Source organism: Hipposideros armiger, unplaced genomic scaffold, assembly GCF_001890085.2.
Source record: "Hipposideros armiger isolate ML-2016 unplaced genomic scaffold, ASM189008v1 scaffold_91, whole genome shotgun sequence".
Lineage (NCBI taxonomy): Eukaryota > Metazoa > Chordata > Mammalia > Chiroptera > Hipposideridae > Hipposideros > Hipposideros armiger.
Window position 1 is genome coordinate 1,071,432 of NW_017731441.1, and position 24,052 is coordinate 1,095,483.

The window sequence follows — 24,052 nt, forward strand, 5'->3', positions numbered from 1 at the left end:
GTTCAACCTTTGGAATTTAATGAATAAGACCGAATTTAAAATAAAATTCAGCCATAGATTCATAAGTATATCTAAACTGCAAGGAAAATAAATCTTCAGATGTCTTAGAGTTGAGATTGTGACTGCCATGGATAATATGAGAGGCAGGGGGTATTGTGGAGGAAATGAATAGATTCCTGGAAGTAAATAAGAATTAGAAATAAAAGGGTACCAGAACTCAAATGGTCTAGACATTAGACGATGGAGAAGAAACCCCTTAAAATGGAGGTGATTCATACATCAGACAGGACATCTTTCATGCTTCAAGATGAAAATTACCTGCATTTCAAGGTGTCCTTGCTCAGCTCTATGCCTACTTTTAAGGCCGCCTGTTGAGTCTACGCCCTAGCTGACCCCCCAGCCTGTATGGTCACTGTATCATACCTTGCCTGATTCCTGACAACAGCCACAAGCCCATGTACCTGGGTCTTCACTGCATAGGTTCCAAGTGTCTGGACTAGATGACTCAAGATGAGGCAATTCTAAATCTGCACCCAGCACCTAATAAAGCAACCCAACAATGAGATCTCAATGCATCTCAGATGACAGCCAGTCATTGTACAGAAAAGACTCTGTGAAAGATGGAGGACGGATGCTTTTGGATAGAGCCTATATCACCTGCACTCAACGTGGCTTGTTACCAAGTGTCAGCACCTGCAGCAGCTCCTACCCATGCCGGAGTGTCCGAGAGGCATCGCCACCTTCCTCGCCAGTGACGACACACATTTGAATTCTGCTTTGGGCCTCGAGAAGAGGAGAGTGACCTGTGAAGAAATGGCCAGGGTGGAGGATATGACAGGGAATGCCATGCCCCCTTTTCCTCACCAGATGGGCCACTTGTCTTCACCTGCAGGCTCAAGCCTACCCACACTCTGAGATCATTTCTAGCCCTGGGCAAGGTATTTTGCAGGAAGCATTGGCTCATACAACCTTGGCTGGGTTTCAGCTCTCATGTGTGTGTCTAGGGCTCCATGCCAGAGAGCCAGGCCTGCGCCTGATACTAATGACCCTTAGACTTGAATGGTGCAGGAGACTTCAAGAAGTACGCGTCATTGAATCTTCCCAAAAGACCTGGGAGAGGCTTACTATCCTCGCTTTGTGCAAAGGACACTGGTTTGGAAAAGTGAGGTCACTTCTGTGCCTCGACTCCCCTTTGCTGTATCATAATTCTCCTGGTCTATCTCATTCCTACTCTCCAACTTCACACACTAAACAGCCCCTGCTAAGAGCCTTCCTTATCCTTGAGTTTAGCAGCTTGAATGCAGTCTGTCATTTGGCCTACTTTAAGTGTCATAAGCATAAATGATGTAATTTGGGAAAGCGTTCTCACCTTGGCTTTTGTCCTCCCATGCTCTCTGTGCCTGCCAGGAGCCCTCCCAATCTAATCAAATTCCTGAGTTGTTGGCTTTTTTTGAGCCAATCCTGCCTGTCAGCACCCAAGCCCCAGCATGAAAAGATGGCTGTCATAGGTAATCTTGTCAATAGCAAATGCTATTCGGAAAACACCCGAAGTTTTGAGCTGTCTGAGAGGAAAGAGAAGGCGAAGTTGGCTAGTCGTTGCTCATAAAAACGTAGAAGTATGCAAGTATAAAAACATGTGGCTTGTTGCTGATGACTCAAATGAGGGCACCCAACGTGATGCCTCCTGGTTATGTCTGCTGCGAAGGGGAGCCCAGAAGAGGAGTGGTATTATCCCTCAGTGATTCACCTGGGCAAAAAGCACCCGAACTATAGGACACAAAGACTGTCATTCTAGGAAGACCTGTAGCTCATCATCTCTCATGTGAACCACTACCGTCTTTTCTGTTTCCCTCATCCCAACACAGCATCCTATCCTCCCCCTGCCTTCCCCAAAACTCCCAGCCCCATGAGGACAGGCAACAACTCAGATATAACTGTGCTGGAACTAGTTGGTACTCAGTAAAAGTCCACTGGAGTAGTTCGTTTTAAATGGGTGAGCCCTTTTGTCCATGAGTTATTTCACGACCTCTAGCTCGTGACAATTTCAGGACCATCGAGAGTGAACCCATGTATTGTGGGTGCCCGTGCAATACTATGAAACAAAGGATTTCCCACCCAGTTTAGTGGGAAGAAAGATTGTGTTCTGTGCGGAGTGGCTGTGATCTGCATTTCCTCTGCCATATACCCTATCCTGCTAATACTATGTTGCAATTATTTCCTTAATTTTTAAAGCTGCATGTGCGGAAATGGCTTATATTTCCTGTTTTGATAAACTAATAGAATTTTACTGGGAACCTTGTTCCCAAGCTGGCTTTCTTCTTTGTTGGCCCCTTTTTGAATTAAAAGGATAATTCTAAAAAGTCTGGCTTGACTAGACTTGTTACAAAGACAAAGACTTGTATAGATTTTTTTTTACCTTAAATATGAAAGATGATTACTTTTTTGCAATAAGAAATGTTTGTCTTCTTTGTCAGTTAGAATGGGTTATTCAATATCCCTCTGTACAGGAAGCTTGGGTTAGATGCTGGGGGCAATCCAATGGTAAAATATCTGTAAATTCCCCACAGAGACTTGCTCTTTTTGGCTGGAGGTATACTGGCTTAAAAAGACTTTCTTGGACAAGAAGTTTTTTGGAACATGTGGAGGACAAAATATTCTTTGTTTTAGGACAAATGAGTTTTGTTCTTGCATGTTCATATAAATTTGATTAATACTTATTTTTTATGTGCAAGTTGAGAACAATGGCAAGCATATTTTTCTTGCATTTATATATATTGTATCCGCTTTAAATGATATTTGCATCTGCAGAAAGCTGGGGGCATGTGCATGGATTTGTTCTCCTAATATACATTGGAGAGTTCACACTGGTAGTTACAGAAATAGCTAGTCTTAAGGCGTCTAAATCTTTTGTGGAGTTTTTTTTTTTCACTTTCTGGCATTCAAGTTGTTATTTAAACCTATTTTTAAATGTCCTAAATATGAGGACAAATCTGCCATTGGGAGAAGTGACAAGGAACAGTTTGCTTGGTGTTTTTAAATGGTGCCACTCCCCAGATGCCTGCAGAGGAGTACCGACTTTTCTCCCGGTGGCAGAGGGAAAGCTTTTCCTCTCTGCCTGATGGTACATGATCCCTAAGGAAAGCAGCATGATACTTGCTTCTCCTGATGCCAGTGGATTGCACAAATAGGAGGCCAAGCCAGCAACACGTGGTACCGGATGTTCCCTTAATCTTGCAGCTGCTACTATTGATCTCTGCTCTGACTCTTGACTGGATTCCATTTATAGATGGCAGAGCAAAGTCTCTGCTGGCAGCCGGAGAGCCAGTGGCTCAAGGCAAGACACTCTGTACATGACCCTGATAGATGCCTGGTCCAGGAAACTAGAACCTGCCTTTTCTTAGAAGATTCCATGACTTCGGTTCTGCCAGAGACAAAAGACTGACCCAGGAATCTAGATCATCCGTCTAGGGTGATTTGGACGTGTCTAGGATGAACTGAATGCCCATGCCCATAGAGGTATTTTTAAATCTTTCTAAATGCAATGATGCCGAGATTCAAATAAGGCTTCAAAGGAAAGAATTCCCATATAAAAAGCAAACCAAGAAGCCCCTTGTTCAGAGCTCTCCACTTTGCCCCTGCAAAGTGTGTCTGTTGCATTCCATTTCAGTAGAATATGATACAAAGGTTTCTGGAAAATATACCTTATGCCTTTACCTTGCCAAATGGCTCTAAAGCGATCCAAGTCATTAGCAAATTCCTAGACTTTTTTTTTTTTGAAGTTTTTTTTATTAGTTTCGGGTGTACAAAACAACACAATGATTAGACATTTATACTCCTCACAAAGTGATAACCCCAAGAAATCTGTTACCCCTCTGACATCATACATAGCTATTACAATATCTTGACTATGTTCCCTATGTTGTACCTTAATCCCGTGACTATATATATATATATATATATATATTTATTTATTTATTTATTTATTTATTTAATTATAGTTGACATTCAGTATTATTTTATATTAGTCATAATATATTATGTTATAGTATATTGAATATATACTGAATATAATATATTATATTCAGGTACACAATTCCTAGACTTGCTAATTATAATTAGCACAGCATTGTTGGCTACCAACTCAGAGCAGGATCAAATTCAAGAGAAGAGTCTTAAAAATGATGTTTTGAATAAGGAAAAAAGAACTAAAAACTTTTTGGCACTCTAATTGATTAGAAGGTCTGCAACTGAGTCCTGGGTACTCAGAGCCTCCCTAAATGTGCCACAGGGGGCAGAGTAACAGGGAGTCTGAGAACCAGCATTTTTCTAGGATAGAAATGTCCTAGAAGGGGGTTGGTCTGCTCCAAACCCCTTCGCTGGTGTCCACAGGACCCTGCAGACAGTGGGCTGTCTTTGTGCTGGGTTATAAAGTGGCAGTGGATTGAAACTGAGTCCTGAGCCAAGAGTTGGGGGATATAACTATATAGGGGCATCATGAGGGTTATAAGAAGAATGGGTTCAAATTCACTGCAATCCAAGATGCTCTTGATTCCCAAGACCCAGAGGTCTTGCTTTCCTAGGCCTGGAGGCGAGTGGTTCTCTGTCCCCTCAGTTATAGCAGCAAGGGACCCAGGTCAGATGGCAGGCAGGTTATCCTTTGTGGGGTAGGCATGTAAGAAGAAGGAAAAGCATTAAGGGAAAGAGCCCTGGCTAAGGTAGTCCTGTCTGTTATCTGGTATGATTTTAATGGCATTCATCTTAATTTAAATTATGTAAGTTTCATTGTTTATGTACTGAATTTTTTTGTCAACTTGTTTACATGAGCTGTTCCTCACTTTATATCCATGGCCCAGCACATCATATCACCCAGAATAAACATTCAGTGAAGAATGAATGAATGAATTTACAAAGTGAAAGGGTGGATGAGTTATCCCCAAGCCCCTTCCAGCTGTCATATTAGTTTGGAATTGGGAAGTTACATGTTCTCTCACTGGCACAGCTGAAGGAACGTGTTCCCCTGAACACTCCAAGCTGGGAAGCGTGTGGCACAGGCTCCTTCATGGTCACAGAGGCTGGGTGGGAGCAATTTCTGTGTGAATATGAGGCCATAGAACTTGTGCATGTTCAATTCAAGAGTTCTCCGATGGGTGGGAGCCCTTACCAGTTTTTACAGATCTTCAGCATAATTGGTCCCACTGGGCCGTGGGCCCTTTTCTGCCCTAGGATGAAGGACCTCGAAACAAGGGTGAGAGCTTGGCCAGCTCAGTTGAATAGATGGTGCATGGTCCATCACAGTGGACACTCTCCACACCTCAAGCAAGGTCTACGGGAGCCTTCTGGCCCTGGGAACTGCATGTCCTCCTTAGATGCTTAGATGGCAACCTCAGTGACCTGCAGGGGGCCTTGGGAGAGCAGGGTTTGGGAATATTCTCTACAAAGTGCTACCAATGGGGATTCAGACTTGAAGTGAGAAACTAATGGAGGATTTGACTGATGCTTCTGAGAGAACCTGAACCATACAGGTGAGAGCATGCCCTCCTAGAGACTCTGAAACTGAAGATCTGGACCAGGGCCAGCTTGTCACCTTCGAGGGTGGTGGGCAGATGTAGGGTGGGAGGAAACTAGTCATCTTTATTAAGGAGCTGACAAGAAGGATCGTGCTTTGTCCTTGAGTCGTGTTGAACAATAAAAGCAAGGGTAGACTCAAGGGCTTGGAGCATGGGCAGTGTTGGTGTGAGCTTTTAATATTTTTCTGTTGGGCGGGGTGGAGGTGGGGCTGAGACACAGACATAGGATTCCACACACTCCTCATCCAAGGTCCTCAGAAGGACATTCATGCCTTGAGATGGTCCCAGAGCCCAGGTCTCGTCAGGGGAATGTGGAAGCTCAGGTCTGAGACTTGTTCAGTCACTAAGAGACGTCTGGAACATATGCCCTGCCCTAATAAAGTAAATACTTACGTTCATCCTGGAGATCTGACATTCCAATATGTGGTACTTAGAGCTCTTGTAGATGTTGGAATTCATAAGAGTCCCTCTGTAGGATGTATAAGATGCTTATGGGAAAACACACATACACGCCACATCACATCACACACACACACACACACACACACACACACACACACACGGGTTAGAATTTCTATGACAGGAATTAGTTAAGATTTGTAAGGTGGGAGGCTACCTCTTGATCACGTATTTCTCACATCCTAAGACAGGGTATTTGAGCCATTGACACATGGTTGAAAAAGTATTGAGACGAGGAGTTATTGGGCCTTCAAGTCCTGGTTCCAAAAGCAAAAAAAAAAAAAAAAGTGAAATTTTAATCAGGTTATGAAGAACTCATTTCTATAACTAAATCCTGGGCATTGCCTACACCTAGAATACAGAGTCTGTTAGATCAATTTGAAGGCATTAAAATAATTTTAACCATTGATTTATATACAGGGATTTGGCAAGTGGCTTTAAAATCAAAAGTAAAAATAGCATATGAAACACCAGATGGAGAATATGAGTTTATGTTTCACCCTTTAGACTGAGGAGTCCCCTTACCCTTTCCAAAGAACTGGTAAATGAATTATTGCGTGAACCGGGGACACCTGCCAAGGCGCCTATTCAGAGCCATATGTCATACAAAGTATAAATGTGGTGGCCCATCTAGACTTCTGTTTTTGATGCTAAGGGTAATCCATGAAACCAATGGCTTAGCATGGCGTTGGATTTATAAAAACCAAATATTCGAAGTCATGGCATTTTAAAATGAGCCCCACCTATAGATAAACACTGAAGCTATAAAAAATTGGCAAATACCTAGAATCATATTTTGAAGATGTGAAAGGATTCTATACATGTTAACTTTTACACTGTGGAACTCAAGCTGTCTCATTACCTCATGCAGACCAGAAAGATAACCAAAAAGAGATTCAAAAGGCTTTCCAGGTGTTGGTTTCTTTAAAGGATTTGAGATTGTCAGATAGTTTTGAATTCTTTAAAGGAGTGACTGATATATCAGGGTACTTAGATTAGGTAAAGAATTATAATAAGAACACACACACACAAAATGTGGAACTCTCAAATAAGACCTCTCTGGTAGAAAAATTGTTAACAAAGGAAAGGAATTTATCATCTCTACAAAAAGAACATTGAGCAGCTGTTGAGGTCTAAGGTCAACTCTGGCCAGGCGGTTTCAAGTCAGCATTCACTTGTGTGCCCATCCAAGGTTGGACGTTCAGGGAGGCCGTGCTAGTGGGAGTTACAGAGGTGGCCAGGCAGCACCATCTGCTTTTTCATGTGAACATTCAGTGCCGTGTCAGCAACAGGAAAGATTCTGGCAGCCATGCTAGCACCAAAAACAGACAAAAACTTGCAGAGGGAGTTCCTAAGTCGTGACCATCCTGTTTAGTCACTGAGACTTCATCCAGAAGAGAATGGAAAAGCTGGGGTGAAATGCAATCCTTTCTTATTGTTGTTATTAAACTTATTGGGGTGATATGGGTTAACAAAACTATTCAAGTGTACAATTGTCTAATACATCATCTGTGTATTGCATTGTGTGTTCACCACCCAAAGTCAAATCTCCTTCTGTCACCATATATTTGACCCCCTTTACCCATTTCTGCTTCCCCTCACCCTCCCTTTCCCTCTGGTAACCACTATACTGTTGTCTGTGTCTGAGTATACTGAGTTTCTGTTTGTTTCTTTGTCTTGTTCATTTGTCGCTTTCAGTTTTATATCCCACATATGAGTGAAGTCATATGGTTCTTGACTTTTTCGCGACATGGATGGATCTTGAGAATATGGTGTTAAGCGAAATAAGAAATGCAGTTTTGTTTAAAGTTGTAATGGGTTCTGTTATCTGGGAGTGTTGCTTGTACGGTAAGGTTTGGCTCAATGCACACCAGAAGCTAACTGTCCCCTGGGTCCCTTGAGTATAAGTGCCTACGGGATGGAGAGTCTTGGTGAGGGTGATGAGGGTGATGAGGGTGATGAGGGTGATGAGGCAGACAGAGATTCCCCTGTGCGCAACAAACTCACTGGAGGGCGGGGGGTGGGGAAGCATGGGAGGAGGCAGGGCTTGGCTGACAGAGAGGACAGAAGAGGGCCAATCTGATTGTCATTTTCCACTCAAAATATGTAGTACAGTAAAAACAGTCTGAAAGGAAAAGCTCAGACATAGTCCAATCTCCAAGTTCACCTTTTATCTGAAATACCTAGATCAAGGGCAAGAAACGCCTTTTCCCCCAACTCGGGTGGAAATTATCCAGCCAGAGAACTTCCTCAAGTTATCCACTACACTCGCCAAAGAGTTATATCTCAGGGTCTGACAAAAAGTTTTGTTATGTCACTGCAACCCAACTAAATAAATACTTCAGGAATCCTCCTCCTTACTGCATGTGAGTGGAGGGGAAGAAATGGGCTTTCCTCTGTAGGCACATGCACTGGATGTCACAGTACCTGTGACAGAAGTAAGGGTTTGTCATCCTATGAGGTGTATTTTCAAGTGCTGTCTCCTCAGAACCCCCTCCCTTTAATTCACCAGGGTCTGTGTTGTAGGGTAGGGGCCAGAGTGGCCCTGCCACATTTAACTTAACCTTGAACATCTCCTCCTCCAGGATGCATCCCCCGCATTTCCAGGCAGAATGAGGGGCTCTCTCTCTATGCACCTGGAATTTCTCCTTCATACTGAAGCTCTTAACAGAGAGTCCTTCTGGGTTTGCTTCACACAGATTTCTTGGATTCAGGGAATGTTCTCCTTAACCTTCCAGCCCCAGGATCTATAATAGCTTGGCATCTGGCACTTAGTAGGCAGTGAAAATGGGCTTATTGACCACAGAATGTACAACACCAAGAGTGACCCTAATGTAAACTATGGACTTTGGGTGATAACAACATGCCATTGTGGGTTCATTGATTTTAATAAATGTCCCACTCTGGTAGGGGTGGGGGGGTGGTTAGATGTGGATAACGGGGGAGCTGTGCCTGTGTGGGGGCAGAAGGAGTATGGGAAATCTCTGTACCTTTTGCTGTAGACATAAAACTGCTCTAAAAATACAGATCTATTTGTTTTGAATGGATATATAGTTGTTAAAATTGGAAGCACTCTGAACGGATAGCATTTTTTTTTTTGCCAATCAAATATTTTATTTTTTCTGATGGACAAAACATTATTTTACAAGTTTACTGTAAGCATTATGATACATACTGCAGTTGACAGTATTTTATGTAACTTTGTTTTTGCCTGTTGTTTTATTTTCGCAGGGGGTGAAGAAGTTTGATGTGCCCTGTGGAGGGAGAGACTGCAGCGGGGGCTGCCAGTGCTACCCTGAGAAAGGAGGACGGGTAAGTCATGGCATTGCAATAAATGCTCTCTTCCTTATACTGCCGTGATAAATGAAAGTGCCTTAAATTGCCTAATTAAGTCAGTTGGGTACTTTCCTAAAGAAATATAATGTAGCCATGTTCTTCTCCACTGGAGCAAACAATAATATAATGCAAAATTGGGTCACTATATACTACTTTCCTAATATGCTAACTTTCTTAAGCATCTTTTTGCGTGTTCATTGTTATGAATACATATGTCTATATCTGTATATATAGTGCAACTATGTTTTATCCTTATGATGTTATACATAGACATATATTTTGTAAAAATATTACATAAAGAATACATAATTGCATTTATACTATAGTAAAGATATTCAAACTAGAGGGCACCAGCATCATACTACTGAGAATCTTCTGCTTTTAAAATTATTCTACTCATTTCCTGAATGTCCTTTATGTAGCCCATTTCATAAATAAGAAAGAGAGAAAAGGTGACTCCACATTATTATCATAGCGTCTGGCAGAATTTGACACATGGACCCAATATTGGGTTTAATATGTTCAATCAAAGCGATTGGGCCCTCATTTCATTTCTGTTAAAGCTGATGTTTTAGTCTTGGCATTATTGACTTTAAAACGATATTGTTTATATTTATATGTTTAAGCCCATGTTGGTGTGTGGCAGTGTGGGGAGTGGTGTTTCGTTTTATGACACAGAGTCTTTGGAGTCCTTACGCCTTGGAATTATGCATTTCCCTCTAGGACCCATGCTTGTCCCACGCCAACTTGTGCGAGGCAATCGGGAATTCTTGCCGGCATTGCCCTGTCATTGGAATCAGAAATTATTGCAATCCTTAGGTGTGGCAAATGAATTTCACCAAGTAGAATCCTGAAGTCAGTTTTTAAAGTAACCATTCCCCATTTCCATCCCCCAGGAGGAAGGACCATCTTTTTGGAGCTTGGCCGCTGTGGCCGGGTATTATATCATGTACCCTGTCTCACCTGAATCCCCTCCAAAAATCAAATAAGTAAAATTTGTGGCAGGGAACCCCTTTATAAATGTGGCGGTTATATTTACTAACATTGGCTAATCATTTTTTTCAATGCCAAAGATCACAGTTGAGGAGCCTTTTGCCACTAGGTCAAAGCTTCCATGCCCGTGTGCTGTGTTCATCATGAGTTTGCAATCCTCAAAACAGTTTTTTTGTTGTTGTTGTTGTTGTTTTAGTAATGACTTCCTCTGCTTGGAGTGGGGACTCTACGCTTTAGGAATTTCTAATTGAGGATCGTTTATCAGCATTTAACAAGGATTAGTGTTTTTTAAATTTATAGAAACCATTTCATGAGATTTAAAATGCCCTGGGGTCCCTTGCTATAGATTTTCCCAGCGATGCTTCTGGAGCAGTGATGAAAATGTCTGACTGCAGAGCTCTCACCTCCCTAAGCATTTGGCTAGCTCAACCTTATATGGGCACAGGGAAGATAAATCAGTGGTATACAAATATCTCGGAGACTCGCTTATGTGGGAGAGAGTTCAACTCTAGGGGGACTCTGCATTCTTTTCCATGTGATCAGCCAAACGGAACCAAAACAAGCTGAGGAGAAGCTTACTGGGTCTATTCTCTTTCACTGTGTATGATTATTTAATGCAGAGCCAGTATATTAACGTAATACATATTATGGGAACTAATGCTTTTGTAAGAATTTTGTCCTTCAGTAAAGCGAGCTTATTCTGACTGTTTGAATATATAATGCCATCTGCCTAGCAGTGTACTCTTATAGAAGGCCAAAGATCTTTGCAAAGAGGTTATTAGAAGGGAGATTTCTAAGGGTCCCTTGGTCTTTCCAATTTAGTAGCTTTACAGTAAAGGCATTGAGACCCTTTGATTCCCCCATTGTCCCTAATTAAGAAAATTCCTTGCGTCTGTTTCTGTACATTGCCAAGTAAAGTAGAAAATTGGCACCTGGTTAATTTGATTAACATGAGAAATCCAGAACCCAGTGTGGACTTGACTGCCCTCTCTTCAGATAGGTTGTCAACACTGTTTGAATTAAGTTGAGATTTGGCAATTGTCTGAGCAGTTTGTTCAAAAGACAGAGACAAGTGATACCCCACTTTGGGGTGTCCTGGCCTGTGATATCCACTATCCGTAGTGTCAGACGGTTCTTCTCTTCACACTGCATACTGGTCCATACAGTCATTAGTGCTGGACCTAGACTCACACTGTGATTGGCCATACAGATCCAAGTTGGGTTGTTTTAACAGCCAGCACCCAAGGATGCCCAGTTAATTCAGGTGTGCCATTGAATATTAATAAGATGGTAGAAATGACTGATAGTAAAAGGGAAGGAGAAAAACCTACAGGAGAGAGAGAAATACCATTTATCATTTTCTATGGGGTAAAACCAGTATGTCACTGAAGATATTTGTTGTCAGGAAAATTGCATAACTTCATTAAATCATTTATTAAGATGTAGTGTCTATTTCAGTTCTACAAACCTGGCGTATGTGTGTTAAATATTTGTTGATTAACGAATTTACCCAAATGTGTTCCTATGGAATGCAGGGCTATTTCTGCCCTACTTGTGGCTTGATAGTATTTTTATAAGTAATGTAATACATAAAAATAGCAGTGGGACAGATTTTGCTGCTCGGAGAGCTGTGTGCAGAGTTCCTTCTTTCCCACAGCTTCCCCTGGGGTCCCTTGCTATATATTTTCCCCACAGCGCTACTGTAGCTGCGATGACAATGCCTGACTGCAGAACTCGCCACTCCCCAAGCACTTGGATAGCTCAGCCTTATATGGGTATGGGGTAAGAGTTCTTTTGTTTCTCGCCATGGTGACAGCCAGCATCAGAAACTGTATGTTACTGGATAACTTTTGGACTGTAAGCAAAAATCACAAATGTGCTATGGACTCCCATTCCAAATGAATTCTCATGTTACCAAATGAATAAGCTCTGTGTAAAATGTATCGAGCCTGATTCTCCACCCTTGAGTGGTGGGCGGTGGATTGTCCCAGAGAGAGAATTGTTTCTCACAGGCAGAGCCGCGCAGCCCCACGGATAATTCCAGTTAGCCAGTAGCTGGGGTATGAAGAGGCGGGCACTGCGGCCCAGCTGTCGATGCACTCCTCACTCCCTGGCCAGAGCTGGGTGACCCAGCCCATGTCCTCACGTTCACTCAGGAGGGTAGGAGGACGTTGACATCGGGGTAAATGACCTGCTCCGGTCTCGGTCCAGAACAAAACGCAAGCTTTTGGACTTCTTGATGAGTCCTTTTTCCGATACCATAATCTTTTGTGTCTTCCCCCCTCTTGCCAGATGTTAACCTATGTGAAGGGGATTCTCCAGGGTGAAGGGGAAGGACACAGGCAGAGATGAAAAAAGGCTTGGCTCTCTGTCCTCAGAGAGTTATGATTCCCTAGCCGAATCTAACCACCTCTTCAGTTGTTTGGTGAATTGAAAAAAAATAACTAAAGGAAATGATATAAGACTTTATTGTTGTTGGAGGGTCTGTATTTCAAATAATCTCTAGGAAGTATATTGGAGTAATTAAAAATTATAAGTCCTAATTCACCGGTACTACACAGGATGATATGCACAAAGAAAGTCAACAAACTAACTTAGACTTTCTCCGCGACAGAATGTCACAGAGTCATCAATACCAGACAAAGCTGTAGCCCTCTTACGTTTTGTTATTTGTTTCTTCTTCTTGTTTTCTTTATACACCTTGGAGATGGAAGGTAGTTGAATGGAAAGTATCAGAGTGAATTTCTCTTACAGAATTTCTATTGAAACAGAGTAACAGCCACCATTGATATAAAAATTAATAATCTGAGGAGCTGTAGAGAGAGCCAGTGAAGCCAGTGATTAGACAAATAAAGGTGTTTTGCCTTCGCACATTAACTCACCTAAAAGGTTTTGAAACTCTCAGATTTTTCCAACTGAGGTCAATTTTAATTCATTATTTCAGTTACTTAGGCAGGTTCCTCTTCTTCCAGCCCTTCGGTTTTTTTACCGTAAACTTGGATCAGATAGGTGGTAATTTCAACTTTTTAATGACACCAGCCTTCACAGAGCACCTATCTTCCTAGGCAAGCAGTATTTCAAAAATTGGTCAATACGAAGACAATTGTTTAAGTCCAAAATGCCAAGAATTATTGAGGTGGTTCAATGGCCCTGTCAAACTACAGTGGGAAAAAGAAACCACAACTTTTTTTTTAAAACTTTATTGGGGAACAGTGTGTTTTTCCAGGACCCATCCGCTCCAAGTCAAGTTGTCTTCAATCTAGTTGTGGAAGGCACAGCTCACTGACCCATGTGGGAATCGAACCAGCGACCCTATTGCTCAGAGCTCACGCTCTTAACCAACTGAGCCAGTTGGCCAGCCCAAGAAACCACAACTTTGACCAATTCCCAGAGCTCTATCATCAGCCCCTGGATGAGTGAATTAGCATCTTCCCTAAACCTCCGCAATCATCCAGCCCACGTTCACCCTCTGTGGGCCTGACAGCACGAGCCACAGAACTGGAGACTAAACTCCCTAGAGCAGCGGTTCTCAACCTTCCTAATGCCGCAACCCCTTAATACAGTTCCTCATGTTGTGGTGACCCCCAACCATAAAATTATTTCGTTGCTACTCTATAACTGTAATTTTGCTACTGTTATGAATCGTAATGTAAGTATCTTTTTGTTTTCTGATGGTCTTAGGTGACCCCTGTGAAAGCGTTGTTCGACCCCCAAAGGGGTCGCGACCCACAGGTTGAGAACTGCTGCCTAGAGGTTGCAATCAGTACTCATTCACTTAAGCAGTGACTAAGTATGGTACTTAGTCACTTTTAGTTGTCACTTAGTCACTTTAGTTGTACTTAGTCACTGTTTAGTTGTTGCTTTTTTTTCATGTAGCTGAGTTTCCCACAGTCTGTGGGTCCCTGGACTTGCAACAAAGTGTGAGCGAATAATTCTTAACCTCACAAGATTCCTTAAATTCAGCACTATATATCAAATTGAAAGAAACCAGAGAAAAACTGAGTGAAAGGGGAACAAAGAGAAGACTGAACTAAAAGCTCTTAGAAGTGAGTGGAGACAGATGAATGGGAACCTGAGGACATGCGCTGTCTTTGTCCCTCACTGTCTGCTCAGATGGGCAGCAGCTGAGAGATGAAAGAAGCAGACCCCTAGACTTAGGGAAAGGACTGGGGGGCGGTCGGGGGCTAGAGCATCTCTGACCCATGAGCATTGGCCTGACCTTCTCTGTAAGGTGAGATGCAGTCTTGTAAATAATAGTATCTTCTTCATGTGTTGTTAATCATAAACCTTACTATAACTTAAACATGTATAACCCAGATTTCAAAATGAATTTGATTTTTTTTCTTTGACATGGCTCAATGTAAACCTGAAACTGGTAGACCACTGCACTGCTAGGAGAGATATTGGGTTCAGAATTTATATACCATATGTGGCCCGCAATTCCTGTAGGTTTCCATTAGCATTGGGGCCATCAGTCTGGGTCATTTGAAGACACTTGTAAGTGTGGAATGAAACATCAGTGCTGCTATGGAAGACCTCTTTTCAAACCAGCTGCTATTTTTCCAGGCAGACACTTTTTAATCGTATGCTCAGCATGAGAAACGGAAGTCATCTTCACTATTTTATGCACTATCACAGCCCAGAAAGGGCAAAGCATTATTCAGAAATAGCAAAAACACCTCCTGGCTTCTGGGCTTTTCTAACCCTTGTCTACACATAGCTCTCAGCCACTTTCAAATGGTTATTTTTAATGTGCCTTGGGAACAACGGTGGCTCTGGCTCATCTGATGCGACAGTCGCTGCAGCAACCCAATGACTTGGTTATTTTCTATGGGGAAAATAGTATTATATTTCAGCAGATTTAGACAATACCTACCTAATTGTACATCCCATATAGTGAGTGTTTTCAAAGTGATGTTTTCTTTTTTGTCTGCCAGTGCAGAAAGAACCCAGCTTCCTTTTAGCAATGGAATTTTACATTTCTTCAACACTCAGATATGTATTTTGTATCATCTATGTGCAAGGCACTTGTCTAAGAGAACAGTGGGGAGGATGCCCTGACCCGGAAGCAAATGCATGAGGTGGTACCGGTGTGTTTAGGAGACAGCGAGGAAGCCAGTGTGGCTCTGGCAGAGGAAGGAAAGAGAGACTCATGGGAGGTGAGGTTCAAGAGAGAAGGCCAGGGGCCAGCCAAGTGGCTCAGTTGGTTAAGAGTTGGCTTGAGAGTGCAAGCTCTGAGCAGCAGGGCCGTCAGTTCGGTTCCCACATGGGCCAGTGATGCTGCACCCTCTACAGCTAAGATGGTGAGCAACAGCTCAACCTGGAGCTGGGCTGCTGTGAGTGGCCAGTGATGGCATAGGCTGCACCCTGCTGCAGTGGGCTGCTGTGAGCTACCGTGGGTGGCTGTCCAATGGCCAGCGACTGACTGCCTCAGCCGGGAAGATTGCAATGATCATAATACCAACATGGGCCAGTGAAGCAGTGTCCTCCACAACTAGACTGAAGAACAAAAAAGGACAGCAACTTGTCTGTTCCCCTTCCCCGATTCCCCAATACTGTTACCCTCCCCCAATTCCCCAATAAAATCTTTAAAAAAAAAGAGAGAGAGAGAGAGAAAGAAGGTCAGGGACAGAGGGAAGGTCATATAAAAGTCCTAGAGACCATCTGACTGAATGAGGTGAAAAGCCATTCAGGAGACTTCTTTAGAGAAGCTATGTGACTTATAGCTTACTCAAGTCACAGTGCTCTCCGAGGCTGATCAATTTTGGTGATCCATGTATTTGGGGTCTAGTTCTAGTCAAAGAAAAGGCCATGAGATTTGGCCCCTAGCAAAAGCAGTCGTTGGCTACTAAAATTTGAAAACAAATTTATTCATTCAGCAGATAGTGATTGTGCATCTCGTATGTCCGGCCCCATCTCGGCCCCAGGAATACGGAAGCATGCAAAGCAGACACCATGCCTGATCTTTCGGAGCTGGTATTCCAGCACTGTGCTCTCCAGCAGGATTTTCTGCAAAGATGGGGATGTTCTACATACTGTTCACCATGTCTATTTGAGCATTTGAAGCGTGGCTAGTGAAATGGATAGACTAAATTTCATTTTAGTTAATTCAAATTAAATAGCCCCATGTGGCCAATGGCTAACATATTGAAGATCACAATTCTAGTGAACTTGGAGGTAGACAGTGGAAGAAAGAGACAAAAACTTATAGTTAATATGTAAGAATATTTTAGATATGATATCCTAGACAAAAATAAAACACAATAAAAAGTTACATCTCATGAAAGTAACACCAAGTTTTGTAACCTGCTGGGCTTATAGCTTTACAAAAAGGATGTTATCTCAAAGACATATAGACCCACAAGTACAGCACATTGAAAATGGTGTATGTACAGAATGTGTCAATCAGCCAGACAAGAAAAATTTCTTAACTGATTCATCACCTTATTCTCCATCTTACACCCCATGACCTCTTAGGGAAATTGCAGTTTTTGCTTTTCCAACTTGAGCTCTGATCAAAGCGCCCCTTTCTGAAAACTCCTGTCTGGTGACGTCAGTGCGGGAGACCTTTGTTAATTCAACCCACAGCTTCAGTACATAACGTCATTCCTGCTTTCTTCCCTGCAAGTTGAAGGAAGCATTTTCTTAAAGTAGAACTTTTAATAAACTGTTGCATAAATGAGTTAATTATGCATCTGGGGAAGATAGAGGCAATTACAGAATCTCTGGCCCACTCCCCATCCCACCCCAATATGACAAATATTTAATTTCAAAAGGACCATTATAACATTCCCCAGATTTGATAGAAACTGAGCCAGTTTGGAGCTCATCCAAAAGGAAGAATACATTATTAAAATCCTAAAAGGTTGAAATTTTAATACCTCCTCACTGGATGAACTCAAAGAACATCATTAGAGGCAGAATCTGATGATTGGAAGTCAGCAATTAAGGAGAAAAAAATAATTCACATTATCATTGAAATCGTCATTGCCTTTTTCTGAAGCATGACAAAATTTTACCTGGATTATGTTGTTTCCTACCAGAAAAATACATTATTAAGTAATAGGAGCCATGAAAGTCGTTGGTGAAAATCAACACAGTGGCTGTGGCCCGTGACACAGCAGCGAAGCAGATACTTGACAAATAATGTAGTTAGCAGAGAACACATTTACACTGGGTACAGTATATGTTCAATATTGATTTGGAAGCATTGGCCCATTGATGTCTTAGTACCTGAATACAGAGGTAGAATTTAAAATGTTTTCATATTTTATTTATCCATTTATCCCTCTTCTAATGACCACACACACACACACACACACACACACACACACAGATTGTTCTGGCAGCCTACACCACATGCCTTCATGATGAAAAAATCATACTGTGCTCCTGATTCCAGGTGTTTTGAGTACAAGATGATTGCTTCAGCGCCTCAGACACTGCAAATCTTCAGTGAGGTGTCTATTACCCTTGGAATGCAGAGGGAAGCCCAGTGTCTCATTCGGGGAGACCCACACACCCCTACGTTCCCTCCTGAAAGTACATCCAAATAAACCGTAGAGTAGACATTTTCAGAGCTCAGACAGAAGAGGGAACAGAGTTGAGAGAGAAACATTAACACATTTTTTTACCTGGGCAGACCCTGTTTCCCCACCCATAAACTGTGATCAGATGTGTGGGGGTTTTTTGCTTTGTTAAAAAAAAAAAAATGAGTGGAAAACAGAGACATTAGTGTCAGTATGGTTTTTGCAGAAGCTCAAAAATGACCCCTTAAGGCCTGGCTGGTGGCAAGAAGGAGAGGACCTGGGAGCTTCCCACAGGCCTGAGGCGGGGTTAGGGGGGCTCTGCTAGCAAAACCTCAGGGAAATGAGACAGCCGTCCACACCAGCCACTAGCACTAAGAATGGTAACAAAAGTATTAATTGGGTTCTGGCCTAAAGTTGCCAGTTTTGGGGAAATGGCATCTCATGGCTTCGAGGAAAAGACCACCAGGATAATGATAATAGCTATTTCATGTCTTGATTGAAAACTTCACACAGACTCCAACAGACTGTTGACAAACGGGGGGTAAGAGAAATGAACATTTCTACTATTCTTTTAAACCAAACTAAAACTGTGTTTTTAGAAATCCTTTGTTTTTTTTCTACCTCTTGATGGAATATTTTGACAAGTATAGCATTAAAGCATTTTCCCTTTTCTGTTAGACAAGGAGCACAATCTTCAAAGACCTTTGTTTTGTTTCATTCACTTCCAATTCATTCTCAATAAACAATTGCAGGATTTCTATAAACACCAGTACAAAATTCTTACCAAACATGATATACTTTCTTTTTTTATTTTTTATTTTTTTTAAATATTTTATTGGGGAATTTGGGAAGGGGAACAGTGTTGGGGAATTGGGGAAGAGGAACAGCCAAGTTGTTGTCCTTCAATCTTAGTTGTGGAGGGCGCAGCAAGTTCAGCTCCAAGTCCAGTCACCATCCGGCCACCTGTCGGCAGCTTGCGGCTGGTCAGCTCAAGGTGCCATGTTCAATCTTAGTTGCAGGGGGACGTAGCCCACCATCCCATGCCAGAGTCGAACAGGCAACCTTGTTGTTAGGAGCACATGCTATCACCAGCTGAGCCATCTTGCCACCTGTTGTCAGCTCAGTGGCAGCTCAACGTAGGCACAGCTCACTGGCCCATGTGGGAATCAAACCGGCAACCCTGTTGCTCAGAGCTCACACTCTTGAGAAAGCTCTTAACCAACTGAGCAACTCGGCCGGCCCCTAATATACTTTCTAAAAGCTACTCTGAAAATAGAAATTTTTTTTTCTGAATTTGCTTTCCCTAACACACTAGGAAAAGTGTCTCAAATGGTTGAGTCTTCATGTGGAAAAAATGTTCTGTATTCCCTGTCCAATTCATCTCAGCAGTCCTTTAGAGTTGGACAGTCTGTACAAGAGACTAAATGTTCTTGCATCTAAGTACTTTTACATCAGATTGCTCCTACAATAAAGATGAAAACTAATAGATGGTTTTGCAAGGTTTTGAAATTACTTTTTGTTTTCTTCCAGAAATAGTAAAATAATAAATAACCAGAGAAAAAAATGGCAGAAATGACCAAACCAAATAACGTATGCACATTTTCTTCACTGAGGGGCATTTTGAATTGGCCACCTCAATGCACACATACTGGGGCTACCCCGGGAGGAAGAAAACTGGGGTCATCTCATCTCGGCCTTACTTTTGCTGTTTCTTTAGTCAGAGGAAACTACCTGTGTCCTCAAATAGGCAAATATGCTATCTACATCGCTAGCATTAGGGTGAATATAAACTTATTTTTAACCTCTTTAGGCATTTCAAAATTTGTTTAAGAAACCGCACAACCTGACACCCTCAACACCCTGCAGTCCTGAGCCCTCTGGCATCCCACTCGAACTAGTCCATTGTGGTGTAGACAACCGAATCATTCAAGTCCTCAGATGTCTGACTCATATGGGAAGTACAAAGAGGCCTTCAAAACAGCCTATGTCCCCACTGATTAGAAAGATCAAAATGTCCCTGTCCTTTTCCTCTCTGTGTCCAGCCTAGAACTTTATATTCTAGAAGAACTGAATTAGGAAGAGACCCCAGTTATCCAGTAGAAGCTCTATATTGATGGCAGTTTCCTCCTAAGCCATTGTGAGGGCATTAAAATTCCTGCCATAGGAACAAAAATGTTTGCATCCAGAACAGTTAGGATGGATAATTCCTAAAGTTTGGAAACCAGAAAGAAAAAAAAAAAAACAGCAAAACAAAATGAAACGGAAATAATTAATGCTGTGTAAATAATATCTTTGGCCTAATAAGTTCTTGGCTGCATTGTCAGCATTGATGTTTTTTATTAAATTGTTGTCTTTGTAAAGCACTATAATTGTTTTTCAAACTTAAAGTCTGTTTCAAATCAAGAAACAGGAGGACGAATGAATTCTGTGGTGAGGTTGGTCTCTGTAATAAAAATGAAAGGGTTGGCATGTTTTAGCTCTGCATGGTAGTATTTTGAAGAAAATATACTTCAAGCGGTGATAATAGCATTTTTAAAACCTTGTGAAGATAGAAGATATATTTCAAGAGAACCCTAATGTCAAGATCAGTTTTATACATTGCACATGTATTTAGTATCTGTCAAAACTAGCCTTTCTTAGGTTTGTTAAGACATATTGCCATGGACAAATGAATTTGCAACAATTTGGAACAAAAGTAACAGAATCCCTGACTCTAGGAAGTAGTTCTCTTTTGTTTGTGTTGCTTTTTAACATCCTACCCTTTTCAGCCCACCTTAGAGAAGTGGCAAATCTTATATCCAGGCAGCCAGGATACACCAGGCACTGAGGACAACACCCACGAAATTATAACAGATTACACTGTCTTTGCCCACAGCCCCAAACCACACACCACTGCAACCTTCAATACAGGATTGAATAAGTAACCCAGATAATTCAAGCACAGCTCTGAAACAGGGAGGCAGGCTTCCTCACACGAAGGCCTTGGGGTGAATTCATTTAACACCAGATATTTTATAAATATTGGCATTTCTCTTCATAGGATGACAGAATTATTCATTCAGTACATTGACAAGATTTATCTCCAGCATCATACCTAGGAATGATGGAAGAATACATCTGAAAATGATGAGTATTTATTCTGTTCTTAGAGGAAGGACTCTAGGGTAGGAAGTTGGACAGACTTCCCTGATAATTTAACAGAGGAAAAAACTCAGCATAGATTTATATATGCCTAGAGAAACATTTATTTTTTTTAAATCTCAATTAATGAAAAATATAATATATTATTGCAAAAGAAAATAATCTAACTCCTAAAAGTTAAACTTTAAAAGTTCAACTCTCCTTCAAAAACAGGATTTTTCTTTGAGACTCTCATATAACGTTGAGTCCCACTTAAAGTTTCAAGACAATAAGATTTCATTACACAACTTCGCTTAAAAAGAAACCCGATGGCAGACAGGCCACTGACAAGAAATAAATATATGTGAGCCCCTAGGATATTTCTTTCTGTTCCCTTATAAGCTTCACATCTTTCTTAGAAATGATTTCTCCTCTAGCAAGTGTTTTTCATGAGCTTGTTTTTCATTTCAAGAGTATATTTTGAAAGTAAGAGATGCCAGGGGAATGACATCAGCGTGCTTCTTCTTGAGTGTTGTATAGGAGATGAACAAAGAGCATCCTGAAAACGTAGAATTAGCCTCTCCAAGTTATAGAATCAAGTTATGTTACTGCCATAATTGTATTATATTTCAACAGTCATGTTTTAGCTCCCAGTCAACTAGAGGCAAGGAAAAGGGAATTGAACTAAATAATAGCATTAGGATATTTAACTTGAAATCCAAGAATGCTATTAAAATAATGCATTTACGAGTAGCTTCAGATGATCTTTGGTCATTATTAGACCATTAAAATGTAACACCATGAATAAAGGCACTGTTTGACACTATTGACAAATGGTTCATCAGACCAGAATAACCATCGTGGCATACGGGAGGTGGCACCCCACCATGCCATCACTATCACCAAACCTCTTGAGACAGTTGCAACATAGGACAAGTTTAGCTTTGATACACAACTACTTCCTCGTCAGGAATCCCACCTTCCCCATCCCACCCCACAGATACACACAGATTTAGATGCTTCGTTGATGCCCCGTCCGCCAGCATTTCATCCCAACCACAAAGCTCCTCATGTTCCTGAGAGCTTTCTCTCCCATCATCCCTTTACCAGCCCCCAGTCAGAACCCTATTTCTTCTAAATGTAATGACCTCAGCAGAATTTAGGAATGAACATGATCTCTAACCTTTTCCACATTAAAATATGGATTATTGCTTTAACTGTACCCCTAACATCCTGACCAATTGCTCATCTGAAAACCGTCACCTCATTCTAATCACCTTCCTCACGTTCTCACTTCCCTTCTTAGGCCCTGGCCTTCAGGTTTGAACTTAGCTTTCTAGGAGCTGCCTGACCAGTGGGAAAAGAAGCGAAACTACTTTCTCCCTGGGCCTGGATGCTGTGCTTCTAAAACACTGTCGTAAAACCATGTCACCCTTTTCTCCCTAACACATTGCTGCATTGTCTCACAAGCAGTGTGTTTCTACTAAAACTCCTGTTTCTTTTTTTTTTTTTCTTTCAGGAAGTTTTTTGTTGTGTTCCTCTTAGTTTTTGCTTTTTGACTTTTGGTCTTCTATTGGTGCAATTAATTTTTGAAACTTGATCCAGGATTTTACTTTGATTCCTGTGAAATTATTAAGAGGTGCAGCTCAAGTTTCTGATTTGGAGAGGGGAGAAATGAGGATGCTCTGCCCTTGATATTTTATCTCTCTTTTACTCGCCTAATACTGATGTAATTCAAACACAGACATTCCATGAGGATTGCTACTTACCAAAAAGGAGATTTCTAAATGTTAATTGCCACTGGTATTTTTAGGACTTTATTTTGAGGATACCATTGATGAAAAGGGATATGTAGCCATCTGCATACCCTCAAGTAGAATAATCAGACTAAGGAAGTAAACAAAAAGAACTTTGTGGATGAAAATGAACGCCTTAATTCCAGAAGATTTTAAAAAGCTTCTTTAGTAGAAGGAAATAAAACTTAACAAAAAGGGTGCCCTTCAAAAATGTCAGTTATCTTGGAAGGAAAGATGAGTAATGGAAATCCCATGTTGATCCAAAAGATGAATACATTGGTCCTTTGAAACTGGCATTTATGGAGGATGCGGGACTCTGCACTGTCCCCTGTATCTTTTCCCAGCAGTCACTGAAGTAGCAAGAGAAATTTCCCAGAATTAGCTAATTCATCTTAGAATTAAGGCATATATGATACAATAAATAAGCTCGGGACTTTGAAATGTACACACCACATATGTGTATATACACATACGTATGTATAGTTATGTATGTTAATTTTATATATGTTATATTTATTAAATATTTCTATCTTTTGTGTATTCTTTCCAGAAGAATAGCAATTGACTATCATGGAAAACCCTTTATCATGTGTTCAACATGGGATTTTACTTATTTTTAGCATTTAATCTTATCTTAGAATTTAAAAGAAAGCCCAGTGTGTATTTTTAATGCTCTGAAACTTTACTAAAATACACTATTATCGTTTTACATTCATCAGGTTTATACATCAAACCTAGTCTAGATGTTTCAAAGCACTCTGAACAAGAAATTGATAAATGTTTTCAAAACCATCAAGTGTCCTAGATGTACTTCTACTTTGGGCATTGATATTCCTGTTCTTTGGGAAATATTTTGGGAGGTGGCATTGTCCCATGAGATAACTCCAGAATTAGAATTTTCTGCCTATGGTCTGACTTTGGCCATTCCAGGAATTCACTGTCATTCCCATTTCCACCATTTATTGGCCTATTAATCTCTATATTCTGTTGGCTTTGCGTCAGCAGGAAACTCCCAGACTAAACCAACAGGTTGTTGGCTGATAGATGGGAAAGGAGGCAGGAACCTGTGGGCACATCCAGGCTCACATTTCCAGCCTGAGGAGCTGGGGGAATTCCCTGACTTTTTCCTTTTTTATATATAACGATGTTATATCCCACCCTGGGAGTATCCAAGTTTCCTTACAAAAGTTTTCCCGGAAACCTTAAACATAAAAGAAGAATTTACAATTGGATATTTCAAGAAGTTATAGAC

At 41.3% G+C, this 24,052-nt stretch overlaps 1 protein-coding gene across 1 annotated transcript in view; it reads left to right on the forward strand.

Moving 5' to 3' along the window:
- Positions 1-24,052, forward strand: part of COL4A2 (collagen type IV alpha 2 chain) — a 188,063-nt gene that overhangs the window by 37,743 nt on the left and 126,268 nt on the right. Inside the window, exon 4 of the mRNA XM_019644780.1 lies at positions 9,258-9,338. Coding sequence (XP_019500325.1) covers positions 9,258-9,338 — 81 coding nt within the window. The remainder of the gene's footprint in view (positions 1-9,257; positions 9,339-24,052) is intronic.